The 26156-nt window shown below is 40.4% G+C and overlaps 1 protein-coding gene across 1 annotated transcript in view; it reads left to right on the top strand.

The window, feature by feature from the left end:
* TMEM132D (transmembrane protein 132D) overlaps window positions 1–26156 on the top strand; it is a 231512-nt gene that overhangs the window by 50068 nt on the left and 155288 nt on the right. The window contains exon 2 of the mRNA XM_027689664.1: window positions 3327–4215. Coding sequence (XP_027545465.1) covers window positions 3327–4215 — 889 coding nt within the window. The remainder of the gene's footprint in view (window positions 1–3326; window positions 4216–26156) is intronic.

Below are 26156 nucleotides of genomic sequence, written 5' to 3'. Positions count from 1 at the left end.
TTGCTGTGGTCCCCTGGATGAATCTGGGTTTCCCTCTGCAGTGTCTCACCTTAAGATAAACTGTTCTTACAGTGTGTGCAGCTAATTGACTCAAAGTTGAGTGGATCTCTGTGGATCACGAGTATCTATGTGTGTATGGACAGATTAAACTCCTCAAGGTTTGTTTAATCTGGTAATTAAATTTGTACAGCTCTCTGCTGTACATCCACACACAGAACTGGTTAATGCCCTGCAATGTTGCACTTGGTTATTCTGGTGCCAAGTTCCCCATATAGACAAGCCTTCAGATAGAGATAAATTGCAGTTCTTGAATTTAACTGTTTATTTTGTTTCCTTAACAGCATTTCAGTTACCCATCGTTTGTTTTGTTTATAAACAATATATATATATTTATATATGATTTTTTGTACATAAACTCAGAGAATCACTGTGTGATTCTTGTTTTACTTATTCAGGTGAGTTGTTCCAGTGGAATTTTGCTGCTGATGGTGGTATAGATATCATGTGATACTTAGGATAGATTATATGACTTAAATCTTTAAAACACCACTTTTATGCTGGGTCTCACTCAGAAACACACAAAATGGTAATCTTCTGCAATTCTGCCTTTGTAAAAACACGCATAATTTTTACAAAAATAGTCGTGGTTGTAATTAAGGATGCTGATGGTTGTTTTTGTTTTTAATTTCCTATCCTTCAGAATCCTTAATAAACTTTCACGGTCAAAATCCAGATGGTACTGCAGAGCTCAGTGTTGTTTTTGAGGATTTTTTTTTTTTCTGTTTGTGCTGATTATAACTCTCCCCAGATAAAAGTGTAAAATTGTTTGAATGTTTGGCCTTTGGCTGTTGGGAAAGCTGCTGTCAGCTCCCAGCACAAGCCAGTTCATATTCAGCACATGTTCCCAGCTTGCTGGTGGAGGGAAGTTCAACAGTGAGCAGGTCAGTTTGCCATTGCCCAAAACTTTAAAAACCTATGGTCCCTACTCTAACTGGTGAGATTGTTTCCTTATTTTAATAGGCAGTTCACCTTCTCCTTTTTTTCTTTTTTTTTTTTTCATTTATGTTGCTCTCCTATTCCAAAGAGTCATTGATTTACAAACTCTAAGGAGCGCTGTCCCGTGGAGATGGGGACTATAGAGGGAAGGTTTTTAATCCCTTAGATAATTAAGCACTAAAATAAATGATTAAAAAATTATGAGGCGAAACACTCTGTTAATTTTAATACAAAAATAAAGTACTTCTCCCTGTGGAACGCAAGGGAGGGAGCTGCAATCAAAATAAGGGAAATAAAAAATTGAATAACCTGAATTTTTTCCCCCCCTCTCTCTAAGTTGCTTCCTTGATGCCTCGCTGTGTTTAATGGTGCTTTGCCAAGATGTTGGGAGGAGTACAAAATGAGTGTGGAATTCATAAACGGGACATTAGATGGAGGAAGGATGGAATGGGCTGGGTGATCTGAGGAGTAAAACAGCAGAACAGATTTTGCCTCAGGGCTGGAGGGGAGAGATGCAGCCCTGCAAGCCTAAGTACTAGCAAAGCCATTTAGAGTTGGTGGAAATCTTTGTTGGGGGATTATCTAGAACAAGGCCTTTAAAAACTTCATTTGCTCTCAGTGAGTGTCTGGTGAAAGAGTGGGAGCTGAATGCTGAAAAGACTAAGGCTAAAATGGTGGGTTTTGCATGCAAAGAAGCTCTGTAATTTACTCTTTATTAAAAATGAGCAGGGTGGGACTTGGATGTGATTTCCTCTAAATTCAAGCAAGATCCAAGATGAATTTTCCACCTCTAGGGATCACAGGCCTTCAGCCTTTTACTGCTGTTGCAATTTAGTCTCACATGTTGACGTGTGCTGGGGCCGTTTCCCTGATTCTTCAGATGGAATTTATTTCCAATTCTAGGTGGGGTTTGAGTTGACATTAATTAAATTTTTAAAAGTAAGGTTTCATTTTAATTGTTTATCAAAAGAGAAAAGTCACCTTTTCAAGAGGGTTGTAGGTTTTCAGAGGGTTTTAGGAACTAACAATGCCTTCCCACGGGATTTGAAGATAACAAGTCTCCTCTATCCTGTTTGAGGATTTGCAGTGATTTGCAATGTCTAAATGGTAGATTCCTGGTTAGGATTAACTGACATCAGTTTAGGCCACCACAGCACTTGAATGAGCAAATAAGTATTTAGGTCAGATGCCAAACAACAAAAATAAAGACTAATAAAGCATTTGTGAACTAGAGCTTGAGAAACTGGGTTGTCTTTGAATACCATCTGTGGTAAGCCTGTGTCACTTCTGTGAATAAGGGTAAGGATTTGAATTTGCTGTGGGGGGAAAAAAAAGGCAATTTATTTCACAATTAGGGCTGTAGATGTAAGCACGAAGGTCAGATGTTCAAACAGGAGAGGTGATACTGTATTTGCATCTGTATTTTTTAGCAGTCTATGTCTTTGCTCTTTGGGACTGACAGTTCCTAGAAAGGTTCAGAGCTTATTCTTTAGCATGATAATCTGCCTCAGGTAATGGCTCGATGGCACAGTTAAAAGAGATATCTTGCAGTACAGGAGGCTCAGTGTCATTGAAAATGTTCTTTCAATGTGCAGTGATGTACAGCCTACAGATAATGCAGTTGTGTTAAGGAACAATGCAGGGTTAGACAAAAATAGTGGCTTGAATCCTGATAGTTATTTACAGGAAAGAAACCTCTTTTCATAGATGAAGTGAAATGGAAGGGACTATAAACTGGATGCTAATAAAGCTCCTTTTGAAATCCTCTAGTACCACAGTGCTGTAAAGGAGCTGTTGTGTAAATGGTTATTGTGCTAACTATTTTTAAAGTGAAATTCAGCCTTGTGCGGGAAACGGCTTAAAGTCCATGTACTGCCTGAGGGTGCTGAAAGGGAGGCTGAAGTGAACTCTGAGTGGTCCATTTCCAGCATTTGATGTAAAATCATTGTATTGGTTTCCTGTTCAGGTGGATCAATTTTTTTTAGATGTGCCTGTGCAGTGATCTGGTGCTGCAGATGCTGACTGGGTAGTTTTGTTCTCCAATAATAAATGTATATTGCAAGTGAAGACGTGACCTTTGCCTTGTGTAAACCTACACAAGCTGCTTCTTTTAATCTAGCTGTCATGTAGAACATGTCATAAACCAATGTTTCCCAAGCTGACTAGATAAATCACCATCTACCCAGGCTACTTCTGCATGGATTGATGATGTTTGCTATTGCCACTCATCCCAACTACAGCACTGTCGGGCCCCTCAGTAGCGTCAGTGAGGTTATATCACAGTATGACTTGAAGATCTGATCTTTTAAACTCTCCTTTCCTTTCAACAGTGACTGAGAGTCGAGGGATCCTGGAGAGTATACAGAGATTTTCTTTACTGCCAACTTACTTGCCCGTGACCTATCGTATCCACAATGCGGATGTTTCCTTCTTTCTTAAGGAAGCCAACCAGGATATTATGAGGAACTCTAGCTTGCAGTCCCGAGTGGAGTCCTTTCTGATCTACAAATCCAAGAGTCCACCCGTGTTAAACGCCAGCTATGGACCTTTTTCCACTGAACAAGTAGTGCCCCAGGACTTAATGCTGTCTTCAAATCCGTTCGGATCTACCAACAAGTTCTCCTTTAACTGGAAACTTAAGGCCTTCATCATGAGCAACAAGATTTACCCCAGCAAGCCCAAGGTGCAGGTGCTGTTCTACATCGTGGGCAGGGACTGGGATGACTACAGCACCACGGAGCGCCTGCCCTGCCTGCGGGTGTTCGCCTTCCGAGAGACGCGGGAGGTGCGAGGCAGCTGCAGGCTCCAAGGGGACCTGGGGCTCTGTGTGGCCGAGCTGGAGCTCCTGCCCAGCTGGTTCAACCCCCCCACGGTCATTGCCGGCCGGAAGAAACAAATAGATAAATCTGAAGGGAGCCCCGTGGAGCTTTACTATTCCATCCAACCGGGAGATGACAAAGGGGAGTGCACCAAGGAGGATGTGAGGAAAAGTAACGGGATCCGATCGGGGCGCAACGACATCGATGAGTCGGGACCTCCCTTGCAGAGGATTGGAAGTGTTTTCCTTTACCAGACACGTGCTGCCCCTTCTTTAAATGAAATGAGATTGGATAATAATATTGTCATCCAGTATGCACCAAAGACTGTCAAGCAAGGGGACATTTTGACTTTCCTTGTATCTGTTGCTAAAAACTCAACAGAAGATCAGTTCACGCTGAGGTAAGGCTGTTTTGTGTTTCTTTGGTACCTTATCTCTACTCTTGGCTTGGGAAGTCACTTTCTCTGTATAAATTGTCTAACAGTCCATCAGTTGCTGCTCTCCAGAAATTGTGTTGCAGTTGGTTGATTCTACATTTTTTACATTGTTCAGTCTAGTGTTGTATGAATTATCTAAGATGTGATGTCTTGGAGTGAGAAAGGCCTTTTCCTCAAGTTGTCCTTTGAGGAGTACTTACAAAGATTGAAATGGTAGAGCTGGAACATATCTATGCACTAATAGGAGATAACATTTAAAGTCTGGAGACTTTAAAGAGCTGGAGTTTGCAGTTCTCCTAATCTCTCATTGAACTCATGTTAAGATTACTAAAGCTTAAATCTGCAAAGGTATTTATAGGAAATGAGCAAGAATTAGGCATCTAAGTAGGATTCATGTGCTTAAACATTTCTCTCCAACTTGTTGTAAGCCTGGTTCTGTTTTATAGAATGTTGGAGGTTCCTAAGTATTATTGATGTACCAAAACCATTTCTGAAAACAAAAAAGTACCTGAGGGGGTGGTGGTTGGTTTTTGATGTAACAACAAGTGCTGCACTGATTCACCTCGATCTTTCCAAGCGTTGAGGTGTTACAGGAGGAAGCTCCCTGGAACCACCAAAATAATATAAGAAAGAACTGCCAAGGCTGGGCTGTGGCATGCTGAGAGCAGATGTGTTTTGCATGTCCAGTTGTCTTTTCAAGTTTGCCACTCTGTTCCAGCACTGTGAATGAGGGTTGTGTGGCAGGCATGTGGAAAATCCGTGCGTGTAACGATGGTTTCATTGTTTTATCCCTTAGCAGTGATGTCACCTCTTTTTGAACTGGTGGCAAATGTCATGCTCTGGCTTCTGAGGATAAGACTGACTTGTTTTGGGTGTTTGTCTTAGAAGTGACCATTGGTGCCAGAGCTCACAAAACAAACCTCCAAAAAGCAGGTGCATCGTAGGAGGGGGCAGTGAACTCCCCACTTGCACAGACAGCTGTGCTGAGCACTAGAGATGATTGGAGCTGTCACCTTAGAAATCATACCCTACTATGGCTGGAGAAGACACACACTCTCCTTTTTCTGGTGGTTATACATCTCAAACTCCAAAAATCTCTGGTGAATTCACCTAGGTGTGGTTCAGTTACTAGAATGGCACAAAGCTGCCAATGCAATGTTGTTGAACACGGTTGTCTACCTTGAACTAGAGTAAGGACTAACTCAGATTTTACTGCAATGACTCAAGGGCTCAAGCTGGTGTTTTGTTTTCCCCTCCCCTTCCCCAAGGGAGATTTAGGGGGGATTTTTAGGGGAGGTGGATTGCCATAAAATCAGGTCATTTTTCCTTTGCAAGCGTGTGATACATAAACAGAACAACCACAGCACTTAGTTTGCTGACTCAAGGACAATTATTCCCTTTTCATCTGGCAGAGGACAAACATCAGGAGGAAATCTTCTCTCCTTACCACATCAGTTTCTCATTTTCTGAGTCAATCTGCCTCAGATTTGTTTCCTGAGTGACTAATTTCAAGACAGACAATCTGAGTTTCTCATTGCAAGTATTCAGGGATGGCTCTATCTTTCTCTATACTAATGATTTGAAAGGGATATCACATCAAGCATGGATGGAAACTTCTACTCTATATGAAAATTGGTTTAAATATAAACATTAAAAACCTTTTTTATCTGAAAGATAATGAAGGTAAAAACTGCTCATTGTTTCTACTCTGTAAATGTAGAGACTTAGAAATCTCACTTCAAAGCATCTGTATTTCCACGAGCTGTAATCCATTAAAAGTCGAGCTACTTATAACCATGATAATTGTATTACATGTAGGTTTATAAAATTTTCAAAAACCTTGCTTTGTTCCAATTAGGATGGAACCGAACACCTGAACTTTTAAAGGAATGCTTCTAAAATGAATTTTCTGGAACAAAAAGGAAAAGGGGTGTTTGAATTTTAGCTTTTTATTTCGAGATCTAAGGCATCGTGAAACAAAAAAAAAAGCTAAAAATAGATAGCAAATATCGGTTCAAAATGAAAAGTGTGGCATTCTTGTCTTCAATAACATCAGTTTGCTGTTACCTTCTAAAAACAAACTTCTGTAACAGCTTGTGTTACTCATGTTGCTTTCATGAGTTTTGATTTCTCTTGACCTGCTTTTGTAACAGTACCTGGTTTTCAGACTATAATCTGCTGCAATATCAGAGTAGTTATAATACCTGTTTAACTGTTCTTCTGAAGCACCATTGCCTGTCTTTGATCTACTTAGTGTGTCTAAGATTTTTTTTTGTGGTTTTTTTTGGTCAGAATTGTAGTATGTGTGTTCTGCAGTCATCCCTCCATGGCATGTTCTACATCTGTTTGGTCTCTTCTCATTCTGATCTTCTCTCTGATAAAGGAAAGGGTCCCTTCCCCCCTCTCCCATTATAATGCTTTTATGAGAGAAAAAAATTGTATTAATTTTTATTTTGACACAGTCCCTTATTTTTAGAAGTTCTACCTTGAGTGGCAGCAAGACTTGGAACTGTATTCATAAAGTGAGGCCAAGGGCTGCTGGCAAAATGCTTTTACCATTGCTTTTGCTCCAGTGGACTGGAAATTATGGCTTGAACAGATGGAAAATATAGGATATACAGGTCAAAAAAGAAGAAACAGACATGCAAAACAGCCAAGAGTAAAAAATTACTCATCACTACTGAATATGTTTGTTTCAGAACTATTATGCTTAAACGCTGTCCCCTTTCTAATAGAAAATTGTCTACAAGAGGAACCTTCCAGACACTGCTAAATACTAAAATATATAGGGAAAGGTACCTTTGGTTTTATCTCCTGCTGCTGTTCTGTGCAATGGAAGATTCAGAGCAGTGAATGTGAAACTGGTGGACTGCTTTTAACTCTGTGAAAGAGCTGGACCACAAGGGCCAAGGTCTAGGGTGCTCTTTTTAATGATGTAGAGAGATTGAAAATGTTTGTCTTGATTCTCTAAGGGTGTGAGAGTCAGAGGAAGGGAAGGAGATAAATTGTAAATGATGGATAAATATGAAACCCTGTAAGCACCGGGCTGTGAGCTTAGACAGGAGCACTGAGCCTTAGGAAACTCGTTTCTCAGCTTCATTCACACACTTGTGTCCTGTTTTGGTCTTGGCCAAGTCAATTAATCTCTCTGAAGCCATTTTATCACCACTAATATCAACAATTATTTGATGATGACATGCTGTATACAAGCAACAGGCAATTAAGTCTTCCCAGAGAAGCAGTATTAAATGTCTTTATAAAACAAGTGATTGAATGTCCTGTGCCTTTATCCTATTATTGTCTCTCTTTTTGAATGGGAATTAATTATTGGCTGCATTGTTTGTAACTGGCCCCATGGGAGGGTTGTGTGCACAACCTTTTTATAAAGGTTTAAAAATTTAAAGCCTCCAAACTCTGGTGTTATGCAGTTAAACAATTCCTGTTTTGCACCCAGCCCAAATTGCTGCTGGTCGTTAACACTGTGCTGTGTCACAGACATTGCAATCAATATCTGTAGGGATGCCACCCTTTCCTAAACTTAGGAACAAGAGTTTTCTGAATCTACAGCGTAGATCCAGTTCTTTTTTAACAGCATGTTTTTGCTGGGCCTAATAAATACAACCTTTTTAGTTTAAAAGTCAACAGGGTTGATACTTTCTGCTTGCAATCTTTTAAATTTGTTTTCCTGTTTCTGGAGGTGAATCAGCAAAGAAATTATAGAGACAGCATTGCCTTGGGCTGCTGAGTGTCAGGAGTAGATAAATTCATGAGTGAAAAAAGCAGTAGTTGTTTTTTGGTTTTTTTAAACAGTTATTCAATTTATTTCAATTCATACTTAGTGAATCCTGCATTCTAAATTATTTACAGTTATTACCCTTAATACCTTAAATGAAGTTCTGACAGCAACTGATGATTATAGATCCTCTAGTTTCCCAAATCTGATTTTGGAATTGGGATACCAGAGTTCACCAGGACATTGGGAAATGTGCCTTTTTGTCACATCCATCTCTTTTCTCATGACACTGTGGACTCTGCCAGCAGCTGAGAAGTTGGCATCAGTGCCACTGAGGGATGATCCTTCATCCCAGAAGTGCATTCTGGTTTAATTTTGAGCTGCAGTGCAGTTTGTGTTGCTGTTCTTGCGTGTCCTTCTCTCTAAGGCTCAGCAGATGAAGGCAGAGCTGTATCCTTGGATTATCTGGTGGAGCCCAACTCCACTTAAATGTTTTCTTTAGCTGTTGCTGCTGAGTGAGTAGCTACTGGAAAATCTTTTCATTTGGGGGAAATCCAGTTTAGCCTCACTAGCAGTAAGAAGTGTCCTGATTTCATACTGTTAAGTTGGTATTATGCTGTCCTATCCTAAATATAGGTTTGGGTTTCACTGTCAAATTCTATCAAGAGATTCCTGGAGTAAAGAAGTAAAAAAAATATGAAATACCATTTTTCTAAGGAAATGACAGAAGGTTGTAATAGAAACTTGTAAACCTCTGATACTGTGAGAAAGTTGAGTTTTTGCATAAACTCTATCTGTATTATTTCTGCATTTGTAAACCCAAGCTGGGGGTTGGACATATGTAGGTGCCATTTCTATAAACCATTGAGAGGGTTTGTGGCCTCTCTGTGGTATCTTTAATGTCTTCTTTCTAATGATAATTGTGAAACTGTGGTACTGAATAAGCAGTTCTTATTGATAATTGGCAAATTTTTTCCTGAAAGGCCTCAAGAGTTTGTTACATGAACTTCTCTTATTTGCTGTTTTATCTAACAATTGATCAATAATAATCCAGCAAACATGAAAAGTGCTGCATGAATACATGAGGGGAGCAGAGCTGAGATCATTAGCACTCAATTTATACAGCAAGAAAATTTGAACAAGACTGGCATTTTAGCAAATTGCTTGTGTGCTCTTCTAGTGCTGAGCTAAATCAAATCTCATTCTTAGTGCTGAACTAAATCATATTTTAGAAGTAGAAACCATCAGGGAATAAGTGGTGATCAGGGAGGTGACCAGCCACGTCAAACTCTGTAATGAGATGGGCTTTTCTCTGGGCCTTAGATTATGTGAGTATTTCATGGTATCCAAACCCTGAATTTGTACCTCTTCTAACACACTGAAAAGAATCAAATTGTACATTTTTCACTTCCTCCTTCTATAGCTTTGGATCTGTCAGTTAAACATCCCCTTCCACATTTTGGTTTAAACAACTTCTAAAGTCCTCTCATAACTGACTTTTCTTTTCCCCCCCTTCCTTTTCTAACTGACCTTGTGGCCTACTTTGGCCAATTTAAAACTAGAGAGAGAAGAGGAATTAAAAACAATTAAAACTTCTCTGATTCTTTTGAATAAAAGCCTCTAAATGTCAACTGTTTGACTGCTCAGTCTCGCTGTAAAAATGAATTTAGTATTTTTCTCTCAGTTCTTTGTGCTTGCAAAGAACAGAGTAGGGAATTTGCAATTTTCCATTGATGGTTGTTTCTTCAGTTTAAAAAAGGTCTCAGATGACTGAGCTGGTTGCCTGACTGATGGTGCCAGGTCATGATCTTGTTCAGCAGTAATGCAAAAGGCTGGACTGAAGATCCACAGCCCCTTCACAAGCATTGGCTCCCCAGGTTGTGTTGTTTCCCCTTTTTTGGAGCCTTTCCTGTAATCTCTTCACCAAGAGATGGTACCATAGGCAAAAGGAAGTTTCTCTTGGCAATAGATCAGGAAGTGCATATCCAATTATAGCAAATTTAGCATTCGTGTCTCTAATGTCAGAGGCTGCATGTGACTCTTGATTTTTAGAAGGCATAAAAATGTGCATGTAAGGCACTTTCAGGAGATCTGATCTTTCTTGCCTCTCTCCCTTGTCAAAGTTTGGCAAAATGTCTTTGGAAAAATGTAAGGAATGACCAAAAGAGAGCTTCTGGTGCTAAGGCAATCTTAATCTTAGAACCTGCCCAATCCTTCAGAGGGAAAAGAAAAAAGATAGAGCAGTCTGAGGGTTTTGGGGGTTGTTGTTGTTTTGGTTTTTTTTTAAGAGACTAGAGGCAAAGTGGGTGTTTAGGAAAGGTAACTGTGCCCGACACTATTCAATGGCACCTTGAGATTTTAAACAGCAAGCTCACAGAATCCTCAAGGTTCCCAGACCTTGTACCTTGGTGTGGCCTTTAACAAGGTGAATCTCTCTTCATGGTCCCCTGGGCTGACACTTCAATCAGGCTGTTTTCAGTGCCATCACCCAGATGAAGTGGCACGTTGAAGTCAGCAGCAGTCACATACTGGCACGTAGGAAGATGAGCCTTGTGTCTTTATTGTTTCATCACAATAAATGTTATTTCCTAATACAAGCTTGGACAGTGGTGGCCTTTCTGCAGCAGTGCTAAGGTGAAATCACACCTCTGTTACTGGCTGGTAAAAGGTTTCATGAGCAGACTGTTGGGGTTTTTTTCCTGCTTGTTCAGCATACTGTACAAGCATGAATTAACTTTCATAGCCTGTTTATGAGGTAGTCAAGCAAATATAATTTTCTCCATCTTATGATGGGAAAATAGCTCTCTTGCATTTCTAAGTGACTTGCTAATGGCCCCAAAGTTGTCAGGAGCAGTGTGGAGACAAGTACGTAAAAACTATTGACTTCTAGGGCACTCTATTAGCTCCTGTTGCACTGGTGGATTATATGAAGAAGAAAATAGTTCCTTCTGTTAGAATTATTCCAGTTAAGATCCTCTGCCTTGAGAATCAAAGTCACATTGACTGAGCAGGTGTCAGAAAACTGAGGGACAGATCAAGCAAACCATTACTCACATGAGCGGCCTTTGCAGCTGCCTTATTATTCTGCTTTATTGCACTGCAGCAGCACCAAGGGCTGTGGTGTATTCCAGGATTCTCACCCTGCTGTCAGCACTTCCCAGAGCCTGACTCCAGCCTGGGCCAGGACTGATCACAGGTGGTTGGACCACCAGGCTGCAGGGTCGCTGTTCTGGCCATGAAGTCATAGATTGGGGAGCTTTATTTGGCTTCTCCTGCTGAGAGGGGTCTGTTTGCCTACAGCTCCTCTCCTAATCACTTGATAACTAAAAATGTTATAGTAACAGGAGATCTTCAGCACTGAAGCATTGTTTTCCTAGGATTTGTTTTTTCTCATGGATAAAAAGCAGGCAGTGAAACTCAAGTCACACAGTCCATCCCAGGAGTCAGCCTTTAGTCTGGATGCAGCAACAGGTTACCTTCTTAACACCAAAGTTCTGCTTTTACCCCAGAGGACAGAAAGAGAACCTGCCTTACATCAACCATCTTGACATAGGAAGGCTTCAGGAAAGGACACAGTGAATCTGTGGCCTCTGTGTTTTCTAGGGATTCTGTATTTTTCAGAGGGCATGTTCCAACCACCTGAGAATGGAATGTTCACTTCACACAGCTATAAAACCTCCACCATAATAGAAAAGGATGAAAAGTAGACTGATGTGCATATAAAGGGCATGTTTTGTGTTCCACAGCTGTGCTCTTTGGGATTGCACTTCTGGGTTGCTGACCCAGTGCTTCAGAATTATTGTTCCTGTGACATTATGGAGACACTGGGAGATTTAGCTGGGGAAAGCTATTTTTTTCCAATATAACTCGTTAATTTAGGGATCTGAAGAACCCTAGCAAAAATCAACTTAACCTGATTACAGCTGGGAAATGCAGGTTTGTTGTTTGCTTTGTTTTATTGGTGGCTTGTTCAGAAACGGGGAGATTTGGGGTACCACAAACCCCCCAAGTTAATGGAATCGACGCATACGAGGTTTATTTTCTCCCTGTACAACTACTTAGTTCTCAATGGAGAAAACATCAGAGGCTCCTTTTGCAGCGAGAAATGAAACAATATGAAAGAAAAGGCTGTCAGGTCTGTGCTGGATAAATGGAAGACAGATGGTGAGTGTGATTGGCACTGACAAGGTGTGAGCCGCCTTGTTTGCAGGTGCTGCTCCTGTCATCCATCACCCTTCCACCTAATAGTGGGAGATGTCACTGGGATGTGCTTAAATCCCCCACTGACTGATAGAGTGGAGCCAACAGGAAGAAGGGTTTGGTCAAGGGCATTGTACTGGCAACGGTGTGACTGGAAGGTGTGTTAATGCAGATAAAGAAGCACCAAACTGTTGTGGTTTGAGATAACACAGTGTGTTCTGCTGTGCACACACTCCCCCTAATGCTGTTTGATCTGTGCAAGGATTTCTCATTGTTTTATCAGGACCAGGGGATTATACATCCAATACATGATGAACATGTCCGTTGCAGTTCTTTGTACTTTCCTAGCTTTTACTGACAAGTTTAGGAGCTCTCTTTTTATCTGTACCTTGGTGGCTGAACATGTACAAAATCCTTGTAAAACTTTGAGTCAATGAACTTCTTTCCTCTTCCTATAATATTCTAGTAAAACATGAAATTCCATCGAGGAAAGGATTTTTCCAATTTTCAAAATACTTACAAAGGCAAAGTACATTGAGGAATAAGACATTTCATGGGGAGAAAGTAACTTATTTGATTTAAAATTATTTAAATATTTTGACTTCTCAGTGTTGCCTTCACTTTTTTTAAGGGTAAAAGGGTAAAAGTTATCCAGGATGAACACGCTCATATGAAATGCATCAGGCAACCTCAAAGTGCATTTTTGATCACGAAAAAACTGGAACATTAGATTTTTCCATTTCTAATGGCAAATCTGAGCCCTTTTAGATTTTTAAAGTTAAGACTTAGAGAAGCAGATCTGCCCCATCCTTGAAACACTTACGTAAAGCCACGGTATGTTCTAATAAATTGTCTTGTAGCTTTATCAAATGTTTCCACAGCATCAGTCACTTTTCAGACCAGTTTTCTCTCTCCTTTCGTTGTTGCTGAGTTGCCAGACACAAGGCAGGCAGTGTCACTACAATGTCTTCATATTCTCTTACTGCTGCCACCACCACTGCTGGGAAAGATGCCTTCATCTGTTCTTGCTGTTAACTACTTTCAAACCAATCATCTCTGTATTTTATCCCTGAGCTTATTTATGCAGTTTTACTGTTGTTGTTATTATCTCTCGTTCCTTTGTGCTCTCCAGCTTTGTCGAATGACACATCTGAGGCAATTGCCTTTCCTGTCCAGTGAGTTGTTTTGTTTTTCCTGTGTTCCAAGAACATGATTGGTTCCTAAGCCTTCCAGATATTATTTTCCTGATGGAAAAATTCGGCAGCAGAACAAAAATTCAATTTTTGGTTTAAAAAAAAAAAAAGAGAAAAAGGGTAGAAAATCAAGAGCCATCCCCATTCCCTGCCTTCCCCACACCATTTCCCACTGGTGTTTTGGCAATCACACATCTGACATCTTTAGCTGAAAGCTGCTAAACCTTGGACTTATCAACATTTTTTTCTTTCATCAAAGACTTACTTAATAAAAGAGTTTTGTTTTTTTTTTTTGGTAGGAAAATGGTATGAGAATGGAGGAAAAGGGAGCAACTATTACAAAATCAATGTCTATGCTGGCTGATCTATTTAACCCCATCACCAAGAATATCAATAGTAATACAGCCCAGGGCGGATATTCCATTGCACAAAATAATTGATCAGAAGTGTATTATAGGAGATATAATCTGATCTAAATCTATAACAGTTAATTTAAAGCCATGAAACTAAACACTGGCTGTCAACAGAGGAAGTACTGCCTTTAGGATATTAAAACTGCACAGCCTGAGATGAGATATTTGGCATAATTGCCCAAATTGATGGGATCCTTGAACAGTTAGTGCAGCATATACTCCTCTCTAGATCTCTTTAGAAGCTTCATTACTGAAACATTAGTGATACATTTGTGTGTATATATTTAATAGCATAGTTACTTTCAGTATAGAGTTTTTGTTCAGTATTTTGATAGAAAGTGACATATTTGGAGCCTGTGTCCAAATCTGAGTATTATTTTGTTTGTATTAGTTATTTTTGATTGGTCTTTGAGTAAAGGCTTTTTACATTCTCGTGTTCTTCAGCAACAAAAGGGCAATTCTTCCACATTCTAATGAGAACAACACAGGGGGTTTGGTACCATGCAAGCTGTGCTGGGCAGAAACCCTCAGCCTGTGCAAGTTGCCATGTTCTGCTGTGCTGAAGTGAGAGAATGGAGCTCAAAAAATATTATGGAGCTACTTCAGTGGCTCTCTGACTTATCCACGTGATTGTGCATTTGTCTGATGTAAGCAGAAAAGACATCTGCTCTGAAGGACTGAAGGGAAACTTTATGTTCTGACTTTTTATTTTAGATTGTGGTCTACCCATTCCTTTCTTAACCGTTCCTGGTGAATTTTGGTGCAGTGCTTTGTAAAGGTTTATCAGCAATAAGATAGCCCTAAAGATCCTTAGACCTAATACCTAAAAACTTTGAAGTGTTTGGGTTGCTTCATGTTTTTGAGGAATTGCCTATCATTGCTCAAGCTAACAGAGATTGAAAATGGCTTTAAATCATCTGGTGGGTTTTTCCTTGATTGCTTTGTTTATTATTTTATTTAAGGGGTAGGATTGCTTTCATCTGGTCTTGAACTTTTACAGTCCACGTATGAAGGCTTTTTTCTCTCTGCAACTAGAAATGCTAATTGACTTTGATTTATCAAACAAAAAGAAATAAATTCTGTGTAGAAATACCCTTTCTAAAGCACTTCTGTGCTCTCGATTTAGCACAGACAGTAATTGCTCTGCCAGTCTGTAGGTTGGAGCAATCTGTAAAAGCTGAAAGAAAAATGTCGGCCACCACCAGCTGAAGGAATTGTTTGTGGACAAATTTGAACCCAGAAGGGGAAAGTCAATTTTCAACATTACCACTGCAGTTCAGAGAGGTGTTTAAATAAGCCATCCACTGCTTTAGTGCAAGGGGGAAGGAGGGGAGCTGTAGGTATGTGCATTGCTGAGAGAGAAAGGAGCTGCACTGAGAGAACAAACATCAAAGCTGCTGGAAGGAACAATATACACTCGTAACAAGAGTTTCAGTAAAAGCAGCTTTTGTATTTGCCTCTTTCATTTCTCTGGCTCCCTTTGAAACACCACCTTGTAATAGTGCTGTCTCTCCTCCAGTATCATTTCCTGCTCTAACACCTACACAGGTGCTGGAATTTGCTGTGTGCTCATCTAAATTCTTGCAAGCAATCTGAGATGACCTGTGCAAATATCTAAACACGCTCATTAATCAGGTTGTGTGGTTTGGAAACGGCACGAGGATGAGTCAGGATGCACAAAACCTCAGGCTGCAACGTATTTAAATTACCTCGTGGTTCTGAATAATGAAATCATATTTTTCCTCAAAGAGTTTACATGGATATTGCCCTGAGACAGAACTGGATGCTCAAACAACTTTCTGTTTTACCCAAGCATTTGACATTTATTTCCTGCTGCCTATGGAGTGGTCGGAGAATTTTGTACTCTCTAACTAATGATCCAGTTGGGGTAGCTTGTGAAAATAGAAATATATCCAGGAAATCATTGTATCACTCGAGTGATCTGCAGCCTCTTAGGCTTTGGGAGCCCCTCAGCATTTCCCATGCAGGGTGTCAGATAGAGAGCAGGGCTTGCCAGCAACCTGTTTGTGACCATACAGAGGTTCAGCCTTTGCTGAAACGTGCTAAAGAAACCAAACTCTAGGACTTCACACATCCACAGTGTCCTGTGCATGTTGGCAAGTTTCATGGATTAAAGTTTCCCAATATATGTTAATAATGAAGGAGCAGTGGGAAATTCCTCCACTGTATCATTTTAGCTTCTTGACCCTTTTGTTAGTGGGAATATATTATCTTTCAATTAAATATTCCCCGAGCAAGATACCCGTGGAAAAAAGCTTTCTGCACAGCTTTGAGATCTTGTAATAATTAGGTGGATAAACCAATTTGGAATACCTGAAAAATCTCATTATTTAGCTGAAGATGTTTAGGTTTTCTTAATCATCTGGAGTTGGTGATACTTTTCAGCTGCGAGGGAAGATGGGAAGTGCTTGGCTCTGCACTTTTTGGAAAACAGACTTCAAATGTCAGTTTGGGAATGTTTTAAAATAGCAAGCTGTTCACCATGGGCTTGCAAATGGGTGAACTAGGACCTAGCTGAATAAATAAGCTGGCTGCAGGGAAGGAACTGAAAGAGGAAAAGGAGGGGGGAAGAAAGAAGGGCATTCCCCAAGATAAATTAACATCTGTGAAATAAGACACTTCTAAATGTATGCTAATGGCCTAAATGTTTCCATATTCAATTAAGTAATAAGTCCCGAGCTGGCAATATCATCCCAAAACATTCATTTACTAAGCGAGGGCTCCACTGGGATGGCAGAGGCACCATAATGAACTGATGTGGGCAGTAAGACATGATAATGCCTACTTCAGAGGGAATTACCACTTTCATAATGCAATTTACAACAAGAATTTAGTTGTTGGAAGGGTTGTTTTTTTTTTTTTCCCCTCTTCATTATGACAGTGTAATTATGACTCTAGTGGTTCAGAATAATTTTGAGAGGACTGAGTTACCAGAGCTTTTGTACTAAGTATTCTCAGGCACTTTGAATACAGGACTAAGTGCTGTTCTCTGATAAATAATAATCAAGTGGAAGTTCACATAGGACAGCAGCCTACTTAGAGCTGATCTCATCCTCCTTCACTGTGTTCCACCTACAATGGGCTTCATGTGTTCTTTTTTTTTTCCTGTGTCTTATTATTTATCTATTTGATAAAAAAAACCCCTTAAAAATAAAATAGCTACTACAAATCAGCCTAGTTCAACAGTGACTGTAACAAGCTGTCTACAGTATTTTCATTTACAGATGGTGGTGCACCTGCATAGAACAGGCAGTGTCACCACCCTTAGTTACAGATGGAGAACTGGGATTATGGGAAGGCTGAATTGAACTTTGTGGTCTCTGAGACAGGTTGTCTGTGTGTTGGCACCCAGTATCTGTCCATATTCAGCACTGTGGAGTGGTGACCTTGCTGATGTTTCAGCTGCTTCACCTGAAAATCTGTTGTGAGGGTGTGGAACTGTAAATGTACCTGGTGCTTGCCTCTCCCTGAGTGTGGAATACACTGGATTTTGAACACACTGTAGAATACACTGGATTTTCTACAGCCACTTATCCAGAACAAGTGTCCACAATCCCTCTGGAACTGCTTTCAAAGCTACATGTAGATGCAGTGAAGGATGTTTCCAGTGGCCACTCAAAGCCTTAAGCAATTTTTTAAGTCATTATCTAGTTGACAGTCTTTCACTTTAGCCTTTGAACTTGAACAAGTGCATTTGAGCATGGAAATAATTCTTTTTGATGTCTTGTGCCCCCTCTGGTTACGTTCAGGTATTTGTCTGTGTTTTCAGACCAGCCAGGCACTATTACATATTCAGTGTCAGCAGTCTTTGGAATAACTGCTCCTGAATAGACTCAATGTTTGTTTGTTTTTCTTCCTACAGTTGTCTTAGGAAAAGCTTGTAAGGATGGCATTTGGCAGAGATTGCACTGGTCTTGTCAGACAGAAACTTAGTGAGTGCAATGTGCTTTTTAAAATTTCTCCTGAGAGGCACCAAGAGATTGACTGTACATTTATTTCTTAAGACATTATTTGCAAACCCTTTTTTCAGTTATGGCAAACTTCTCCTCTTCACAGTGTAGTAGATATGGCTTTTTCTAGAGGCTGAGCTGGATTTGCTGGAGCCTGGTGAGACAGCTCAGTTAAAACAAAAGCTCTCTGCTCTGGTGAGGCATTTTTCTTCGAGCCTGAAATAAAGAGTTTAAATGTAATGCAAAGCCTTCTCTGCATCACTGGCACTGTCACAGTCTGAGGGTGACTGACATCTCCATGAAGAGGGAGAGGACTCAGTAATTCATTCATTCACAAGTTTGTTCCTGATGGGGTGTTTGTTCCTCTAGGTGACTGCAATACCACAGGAAACTCAGGTACCAGTAGCTTTGAAACCACGTCAGAGGTTTCTGCTGGTGGATCTGGATGCCACTTGGAAACAAAAAAAACAACAAACCAGTGTAAACTGTGCATGTATGGAGCATGTAATTCATTCATAGAGGTGCTGACAAGAAACTTTTAGGTCCTTAGTAGTCAAAGGAGAAGATGCTGTAGGCAGGACCTAATTAATTCACTGCTAAACGTGCCAGGGAGCTTTGGAAAAACAAGAAATTATTAGTACATGGTAATCAGATGACTTGTGTTGCTTCAAACGAAATAAATGCTAATCCAGAAAAAAAAAAAGAGAGATAAAAAGGACTTTTGCATTTGTAATATTGATTTTATCTTTAGATTACATAATCTTTTACCAAAAAAAATCTCTGACTCCATTTTGCAGTCAGGTGAGCTGAAGCAAGAAAGAAAGGTGAGGCTAAATTGCCCAGTGTCAAGTCAACAGGAGAGTTGATTATTTTCCTTTAGCACAGCACTAGAATACCTTAGAGCCTCCTTATTTGGTATATTAAATACACTAGCAGGTTTTGAAGAGAGGTCAGACAACACATGGGGAATAGCTAGGATTTTTTTCCCCTTTTGTGATTTAATAGACCCTTTTGCTCTGTTTGCCCTCTGAGGGAGCCAATAGATTTAATATCTTATTTCTTCCATCTGCTATCAGAATGCTAATGTGATGCCAGATGAATATACTTTCAAGAATACTTAACCTAATGGGCATGTAAAGCCTGGTAATTATCAGTTGTTTGTCTCCTCTTGTATAATTGTTTTCAGTAATAGGTACCTACCACACACTGAGACATCTTGATGTGGGCCAGTGACAGATTTCAGTGTAGCTTCTCTTGCTCTTACAGCAGAATTAAGTAAGGAAATGCAAGGTATTCAGCCATTTCCACTACCCTGTGAATACCTGCTGGAATACCAATTACCAAAATTATTTAGCATTTAATCCACCTTTGATCCAACACACGTAGCAACAATGACAGGATTTTTGTACTACCTGTGCCACACAGGCAGAAATGTTGTCAGAGCAGACGGTGCTTTCTGGTGGATGCAGGAAGGATGCAGCCATCTGTTTCTGACCCTCACGAGCCCCTGAGCTCGTGTGGAAAAGAAGCAACATGTAAAACAAGAAAAATAAACATGGGAAAGTTCATTAGTGTCAAATTTGGTAACAGTGATAAAAAAAAAAAAACAAAACTGAGAGAACAGCAATAGACCAACTAAAGATTGAGCCCTCTTGCTCCCAGCTGCACTAGGCAGGAGTGCTGGTGTTAAAACCATTTGGAACAGTGAACTGTAGTGGCCTGAGCTGGGAATAAATAGCTATATATCACAGTATCTATTTTCATTAAGACTCCCACTGTAGTGCCACCATTTTTTGACACTTTGTTCTTTTTCCGTGGGCTGAAATGTTAAAGCAGAGCTCAGATGTGAACTGATAAGCTGCTGTTATCAGTTGTGTGTATTCTGAAGTGAGTTTGAATAATAAACTGCTTTCTCCTAGGGTTGTGGTCCCATCAGTGTGGTCATCTGGTCCAACCTCCCTGCTCAAGCAGGTGCTTAGAGCACATGGCACAGGATTGAGTCTAAATTGACAGGATTTTCTCTTTAGGTTTCCATCTTTAGGTGCCCAAGGCCTTAATGACAAGTGAGTTGGTGCTGAAACAGCAATGCTGCTGCTTCCAAGTTAGGTTTCCTCACCTTGAGGCTACAGCCATGAAGGGTTTATGAAAAGAGAGGTTGTGTTTTGTTCTTGTAGACATTTCTGGGGGCTGCAGTAATCTACCTGGGGTTGAGTGACAGCCTAAGAGGTGCGAAATTCCTTCCTAGCTTTGAAAATACAAAAGGAAAGTCGCGGACATCACTTCAATTTGAAGCTGGGAAGTGAAGGGAGGTCCCACGGAGCGTTTCACGGGAGGGGCAGGCGTGTCAGCCCCGGCAGGGAATGGCTTTGGCAGACACTCACTGATGGTTGTGTAACAACTGCTCCAGGGGAGGGCTGGGCAGGTGTGTGGGGCTCTGTTTCAGGGCTTCTTTGCAATGCAAGGGGGATCCATCTTTACTAAAAGGAACTGGGATGTCTAATTGAGCCCATAAATGTGACTCCCCCAGCACTCTCTTAAACGTGAGGTGCAGTGATCATGGTTTTTTCAACTGAGCAACATAAAGTTGAAAACGGGCTGCAAAATGTGTTTTAAAAGCTGTATTTTCTAAGTGATTAGATCTCACTAAATCTGTGTTGGAGGCATATGATCAGTAACAAGCCCAGTTCCTATTAGAATATTCTCTTATTTATGACTGACCAATATAGATTCAGCTGTCATCACTTCACTCTTACAATCTGTTTTCTAAATAAAATCACAACTTCACCATATGCTTGACAGAATTATGTAGCAGCTTTAGTGTGTTTATTTTTCACTCTGCTTTATACATCAGTCCACACTCAGTTTGAAAGTCTGTTCTTTATTACTGTTGTAAACTCAGCTGGGCCATTCATACCCTGTGGGTTTTCAGAGAACAGGCATTTAGATTCAGATTTGTCCAGTGACGCAGCAGAGGAGGCAGCATTCAAAATCCTTAAGAGATGCATTAACCTTTCCTTCACAATGATTATAGTTTAAAGGTTTGAGATTTAGAAGAAAATGTTTGATGTACCTTTCTCTTTTTTTCCCCCTCTTATTGGCAATCAGTATTTTTTGCAGGAGGAAGCAGAAGCAAGTTGTTCAGATGTTGGACTCTCTTTGGCTTAGCCAGCAAAAGCAGAGCCTGGGTACCACTCTCCTGTGCCACAATGATTTAATCTTTGAAGAACATGTTATCGGCTGATTGGGGGAATTAAAACCTGGCCAGCTGCCATAGAGAACTCAGCAAGCTACCACTAAATCTTTGTGGTTCCTAGGGAAAGGTTGGCCTGAAGTCAAAAAAATAGATATAAACAGTGAGAGAAGACAAGATATACAGATATAGATATATATTTCAATCCCAATAAATTTGACTTCATTTCAGTACATGTCAGAATTGCTCTGTATTCCTTTGAGGCTGAAAACTGAAGTTATTAAGCCAAAAGAACTGATTGTCTCAAATCCTTAATATAGTCTCAGGAAGAGAAAAATGGTGCAGCACCGAGGTAGAAAATGATACCTCATTCTGTTCCAGTCACCCACGCACACTTTGCAAATGAAAATCATTAGGGTAGACTGCAGCTGGACCCAGAGAGGGAGATGATGTGGGTTGGGTTTTGGATTATGGGTTTGGGATTTTATGGTTCTTTCCCTGTTAATTTGTGGGTAATGCTTTCAGAGGACTTTCCAGCACCTCAGTGACTTTGCAGCCCAGACCCTGCTGGTTGCTGGTGCTGCTGTGTTCCCACGGTGTCGAGAAGCTCCTGGAGTTGTGTTGTGGAAAAGGTACATCTTGGGGTGGAGATGCTTAGTTGGGAGTGGGATTTGGGTGGGTGGGGACTTCCTGGGTTTGGATGTTGTTACCAAGGGGCTGCCTGGCCATCACCTGATCAGCTGGATCCTGGGAGGATTGCCAGCATTGTTCAGTGAAGGGCTGTGTACAGCACAGGGTTTACTTTTCAATATGCCTCTATATCTTTTTAAAATGAGAAATATTTTCATATATTTCAAAAGTCACCTAAAAAATCTATGAATGTGTTCCCTACTGTTTGACAGAGACAACTTGGAAAATGTTGTCAACAATGGCACTCTTCAGAATTACAGTCTGGGGCTACTGCAGTATGAACCTCAATAACATATCAGACTAAGGGGGGCTTGAGCTGATCAAATACATCGTAGTAACACAAAGAAACTGCACCCCAGATATCCTTGGAATCCCAAAACCCTTCTACTTATGTGACAGAATTGAGTTTGTCTTACATAGATGTTATTTGTATTTTGATATTAATACATAGTCTCTTTGAAGCAGAACTCAAATCTAGAGTTACTCTACTTAGTGATGGGGAAGTTAAAAATAGGTTTATAATGGGAAAGATTAATTTGGTGAAGTGACAATAATTTTAGAATAATAATGTGCTTATTCATAACACAGACAGTGCCATCTCTTCTGTATTCCTTTGTGTACACTGAGTACCCCCTTCTTTTTATCTTGTGTAAATTATGTACTACCTTGCACTGTCAAAAATTGAACTTATCTTTAATAAGCAGTAATTAGTAACTACACGGCGAAGTCCTACTTTTAATGATGTGGTAACAATGCAGGAAAGATTGGACAATAGCATAAGAATGGGTCCTTTTCTCTGCAGTGCCAACTGGAGACAGCCCAGGGAATGTTTTCACTGAATGCAAAGGCCTTAAAAACATCCCTGAGCTCTGAAGATACAGATCTGCCTGGGAAAATGGGAAAAAGGAAACTACAGAAGTGGCAAGGAGAGATTTGTGTGTGTAGCAGGTGAGCTGAGGGTGGAAAGTCAGGTAAAGCAAAGCAAAGCGCAGAGGTTTTATTTAGTTGAGAGGATTTTGGGAAGCTTTAGTCCCATAAGGAAGCTGAGAGAGGTGGTGCCTCTCAGGGTTTAAAAAAATGAAGGGCACCTCCTGTTTCCATGGGAAGTTTACAAGCTCGATTATACACATCTGGTTTTGAGGAGATTTATTAAATTGTTGAGAAGTCTTATGAAAATGAAGTATGTTCTGGAAGCAGCGTGGCTTTTTTTGAGACCCGTTATAAATGCTGAAAGTGTTCCCAACCTTGAATAAATCACTTCACGTATTTTTAACTACCTGTCTAGGAATCTTGCAATGAAAAAATAGACATAATAAATAATTTATTGCGCAGAACAGGAGCAAATCTGTATATTACACCCTTTGATTTCCAAACACATCTTGCTGAGCAAAGCCACGTGATATAACACAGCTTTGCAATGTATTGCTCTGTCACCAGTGTCTCAAAATAAACTTGTATGCAGTGAACCTGAGCTGTCCTTGGTGCCCAGTGAAATCAATGGGCAGTTCCAGCAACAGCAATGTCAGCTCTGCAAGTCAGTGCTCTCAAGTAAAAGCCTTTTTCTGTTCTTCCTGTCCTAGAGCTGATCTTGCAAGGGACAGCTTTTGCATTGCCAGCTCACAGAGTTTTGAAGAAGCTCCCATTTGTGGCAATGGCAACAGCCAAAATTTATGAAAGGAATTTTAAGTGAGCCAGGAAGAAGTGAATGGAGTGAGAAGTTCCTTGTTTATAAATAAAGATCATGTTTTTGTTAGGGGAATGCTAAAAGGAAAAGACCAGAAAAGAGAGATAAGTTATGAACATGGCATGGAGATGGTATGGAGAGTTCTTTAGGGATAAAAGTGAGAGTGAGGCTTGCAAATTTCTGAGCAGGCAAGAACACCCAGAAATGGTAATTTTTATGTTTAGGGAAATGGGATTTGGATAATCCCTGAAAAGCTACAAGGAATGCATTTTAGAACTTGAGGGTTGGTATAAAACTGAATAAACTTTGTGGGTGCAGGAATTCCATCTAATCCATGTCCTTCTGTGATCTTACCCACAACAAGCTGAGTTGGAGACACACATTTGTGAACGTGAACATTCCTCCTGGGTTCTCATTCTGGAGTGTGTTTTGTGAGACACAGTCGAGACTGGATTTTGAGAAGTACAGTGAGCTTGTAGCATTTTTGAAGAAAATACCATTTCTGGTTTTTGAACACCAGAACACCATAGTCCAGCTTGACTGACTCCACTTATTTTTTCATTCAAGTGTGTGACAGGAGAAGAGCCCTGCTGATAACCAGTCTCTGTTTGTGTTGCTTGGCCTCACCCAAACCTTCTTTGGCACTTGCTTTGCCCACGATAGCACAGATAATTTTTTCTTTCAGAGGTGCAGTGCAGAATTTTTCTTTTCCTTAGAGCCTTTCTGGCCCCCTGCTTTATGTCCCTGTAATAGTAATTTACTTGGTGTACTGTGGGTTACAGTAAAGTGATCCCAGTTTCTCTATTTCTCTCCCCAAAGTGAGTGATGGTGTTGTTATAGGGACATGGCATATTGAGGATAGCAGAGCTCATTTTCTCTCCTCCTTCTGTTCCCATTGAGGCCAAATTCTCTGCTATGATGCCATCAAAAAAAACAATGTCATGAGGGCAGGGTAAAGCAGTTCCAGGAGCAGAGCCAGCATGTGTGAGACAACAGGAATGGCACCAGCTCTCAAATACCCACCTGAGGTTGAGAAGTTTTCTTTCTCTTACTATTGGCTTGATGAAACTTCATTTCTGGTGTTTAGAATAAAATATCCTGATGGGACTTGTGGCGTGTTTGCTTTTCAAGTGACTCCACGGAACATGAAACGAGTAAGAAGAACATTTCCAGTATCTTGCTTGAATTAATTCTGAACAGACTTATACCCCAGTTTCATTCAAATCAGACAGTGCAGATGAGAGCTGGCAATTTGCACAGACACAGTAATTTGGAGAGGGCATGTAGGAGAGCTTTTTGAGTGCATGTCCTCAGTTTCTGAGCGTGGGTAAAATCCAGAAAATTCTGAATCCTTAGTTCTTCTTTTTCTCTGTCTCTCTTGTTTGCTCAAGCCCAATTATTCAGAACTAAAGTATACTATTATATCATAGAATAAATAGGTCCACTTTGCAGCAGTGTTGGGAAATGAATGAACGTTTGTAAATATGAATCTACCACATTGCTTTATTATTGTTAGTTTTAGTATCTATTGCAAATAACATCTTGAAGACTGTGTTTCCTTTTACCTTTGAAAGAGATGATTAGGAATAATTGAAATAACGAGCTAAAATCTTATTTTAAAATTAATTATGTTACTTTAAATGATATTTGGCTGTAAATTTCTCTTTGGTCTAATGCATTTAGCCACTTTTGGTTTTCACCAGGTAGTGATCTTTTCCTGTATCACCAATATCAGTAGCATTTAGCTTCTGTTTTAATTAATTCATTATTCTGAGCAGAGCACATCTCAAGACAGAGCTCTGGCACTGATCAGTCAGTGCATAACCAAATATGATAATTCCTCTGATATGGAGTCTCGCACCGAGTGACCCAGTTTCCACATTTCAGTCTAACTTTGCTCTGCTTCAAGGGCAAACTTAATGAACATTTGACATCAGGTAATTCACTGGAGCTGTACATACCAGAGCTGCTGCCTAGTGCTAATACAAGTAGGGTTTGCTAACAGCCCTGCCTGGTATTTGACTCTCCAGTGCTGTCCATGGCTCTTCTTCCCTTCGGAATGGTTTTCTCAGCCAGGTGGAATGAAAGTTAATTAGTGTACCCCCTACACTGGTGCAGCACATACATATGTTTCGTGATAGCTCTGTCAGAAACAGAGCTTCCTAGAGGGAAGGTCTCCAAAATTGCCTTCAGGAGGGCCTGTCAGATTTATTTCTTTGATTTTTTTTCTTTTTGAGTGTGTACCAGTTTATTAAATCACATCTAGCAGTCACTCCCAGCCTACCCAGAGATATTTTGTTGGCAAAACCTTGGGGCTGATTTATTGCTCCTCGTGCCCACAACTCTCTGCCTCTGATGGAAATACCCTGCTTGGCTCTGTGTTGTGCAGGGAATTGTGCTTTAAATGTCACATCTTGCATGGTGTGCCCGTGACAGCTGCTCTTCCAGCCAATTCCAACACCTGTTTCCAACACTAGAGCAAGGAACTTCCAAAATAAAGAATGGGAGGTGTCAGGGCTTTTTGCTCAGAAAACAGCCTCTCCAAAGGCAGCTACTCACAGACTCCCCATCCCCAAGGACTGGGCAAAGGGCAGGATGATACATGTAGTCACTGGTGGATTTAAGCTGTCTTTTCCCAAATTAGCTCTGTTATAACAAGTAGCTCTCAATGATGTTTTCAATATTAGCAAATAGTGCTTCCTACAGCACAGTAGGAGGTTTTTGTCACTGAGATATGGCTGAATTACAAGCTTTGCTATGGATTTTGTGCAATCCTAATGGACTGTAATCCTTGTAATACGACAGGTTTGTGGCTGAGATTACTAACATAT

The sequence above is a fragment of the Neopelma chrysocephalum genome, unplaced genomic scaffold (assembly GCF_003984885.1).
Source record: "Neopelma chrysocephalum unplaced genomic scaffold, ASM398488v2 Primary Assembly neopelma1_77, whole genome shotgun sequence".
NCBI lineage: Eukaryota > Metazoa > Chordata > Aves > Passeriformes > Pipridae > Neopelma > Neopelma chrysocephalum.
This window is presented reverse-complemented; position numbering and strand designations above follow the sequence as displayed.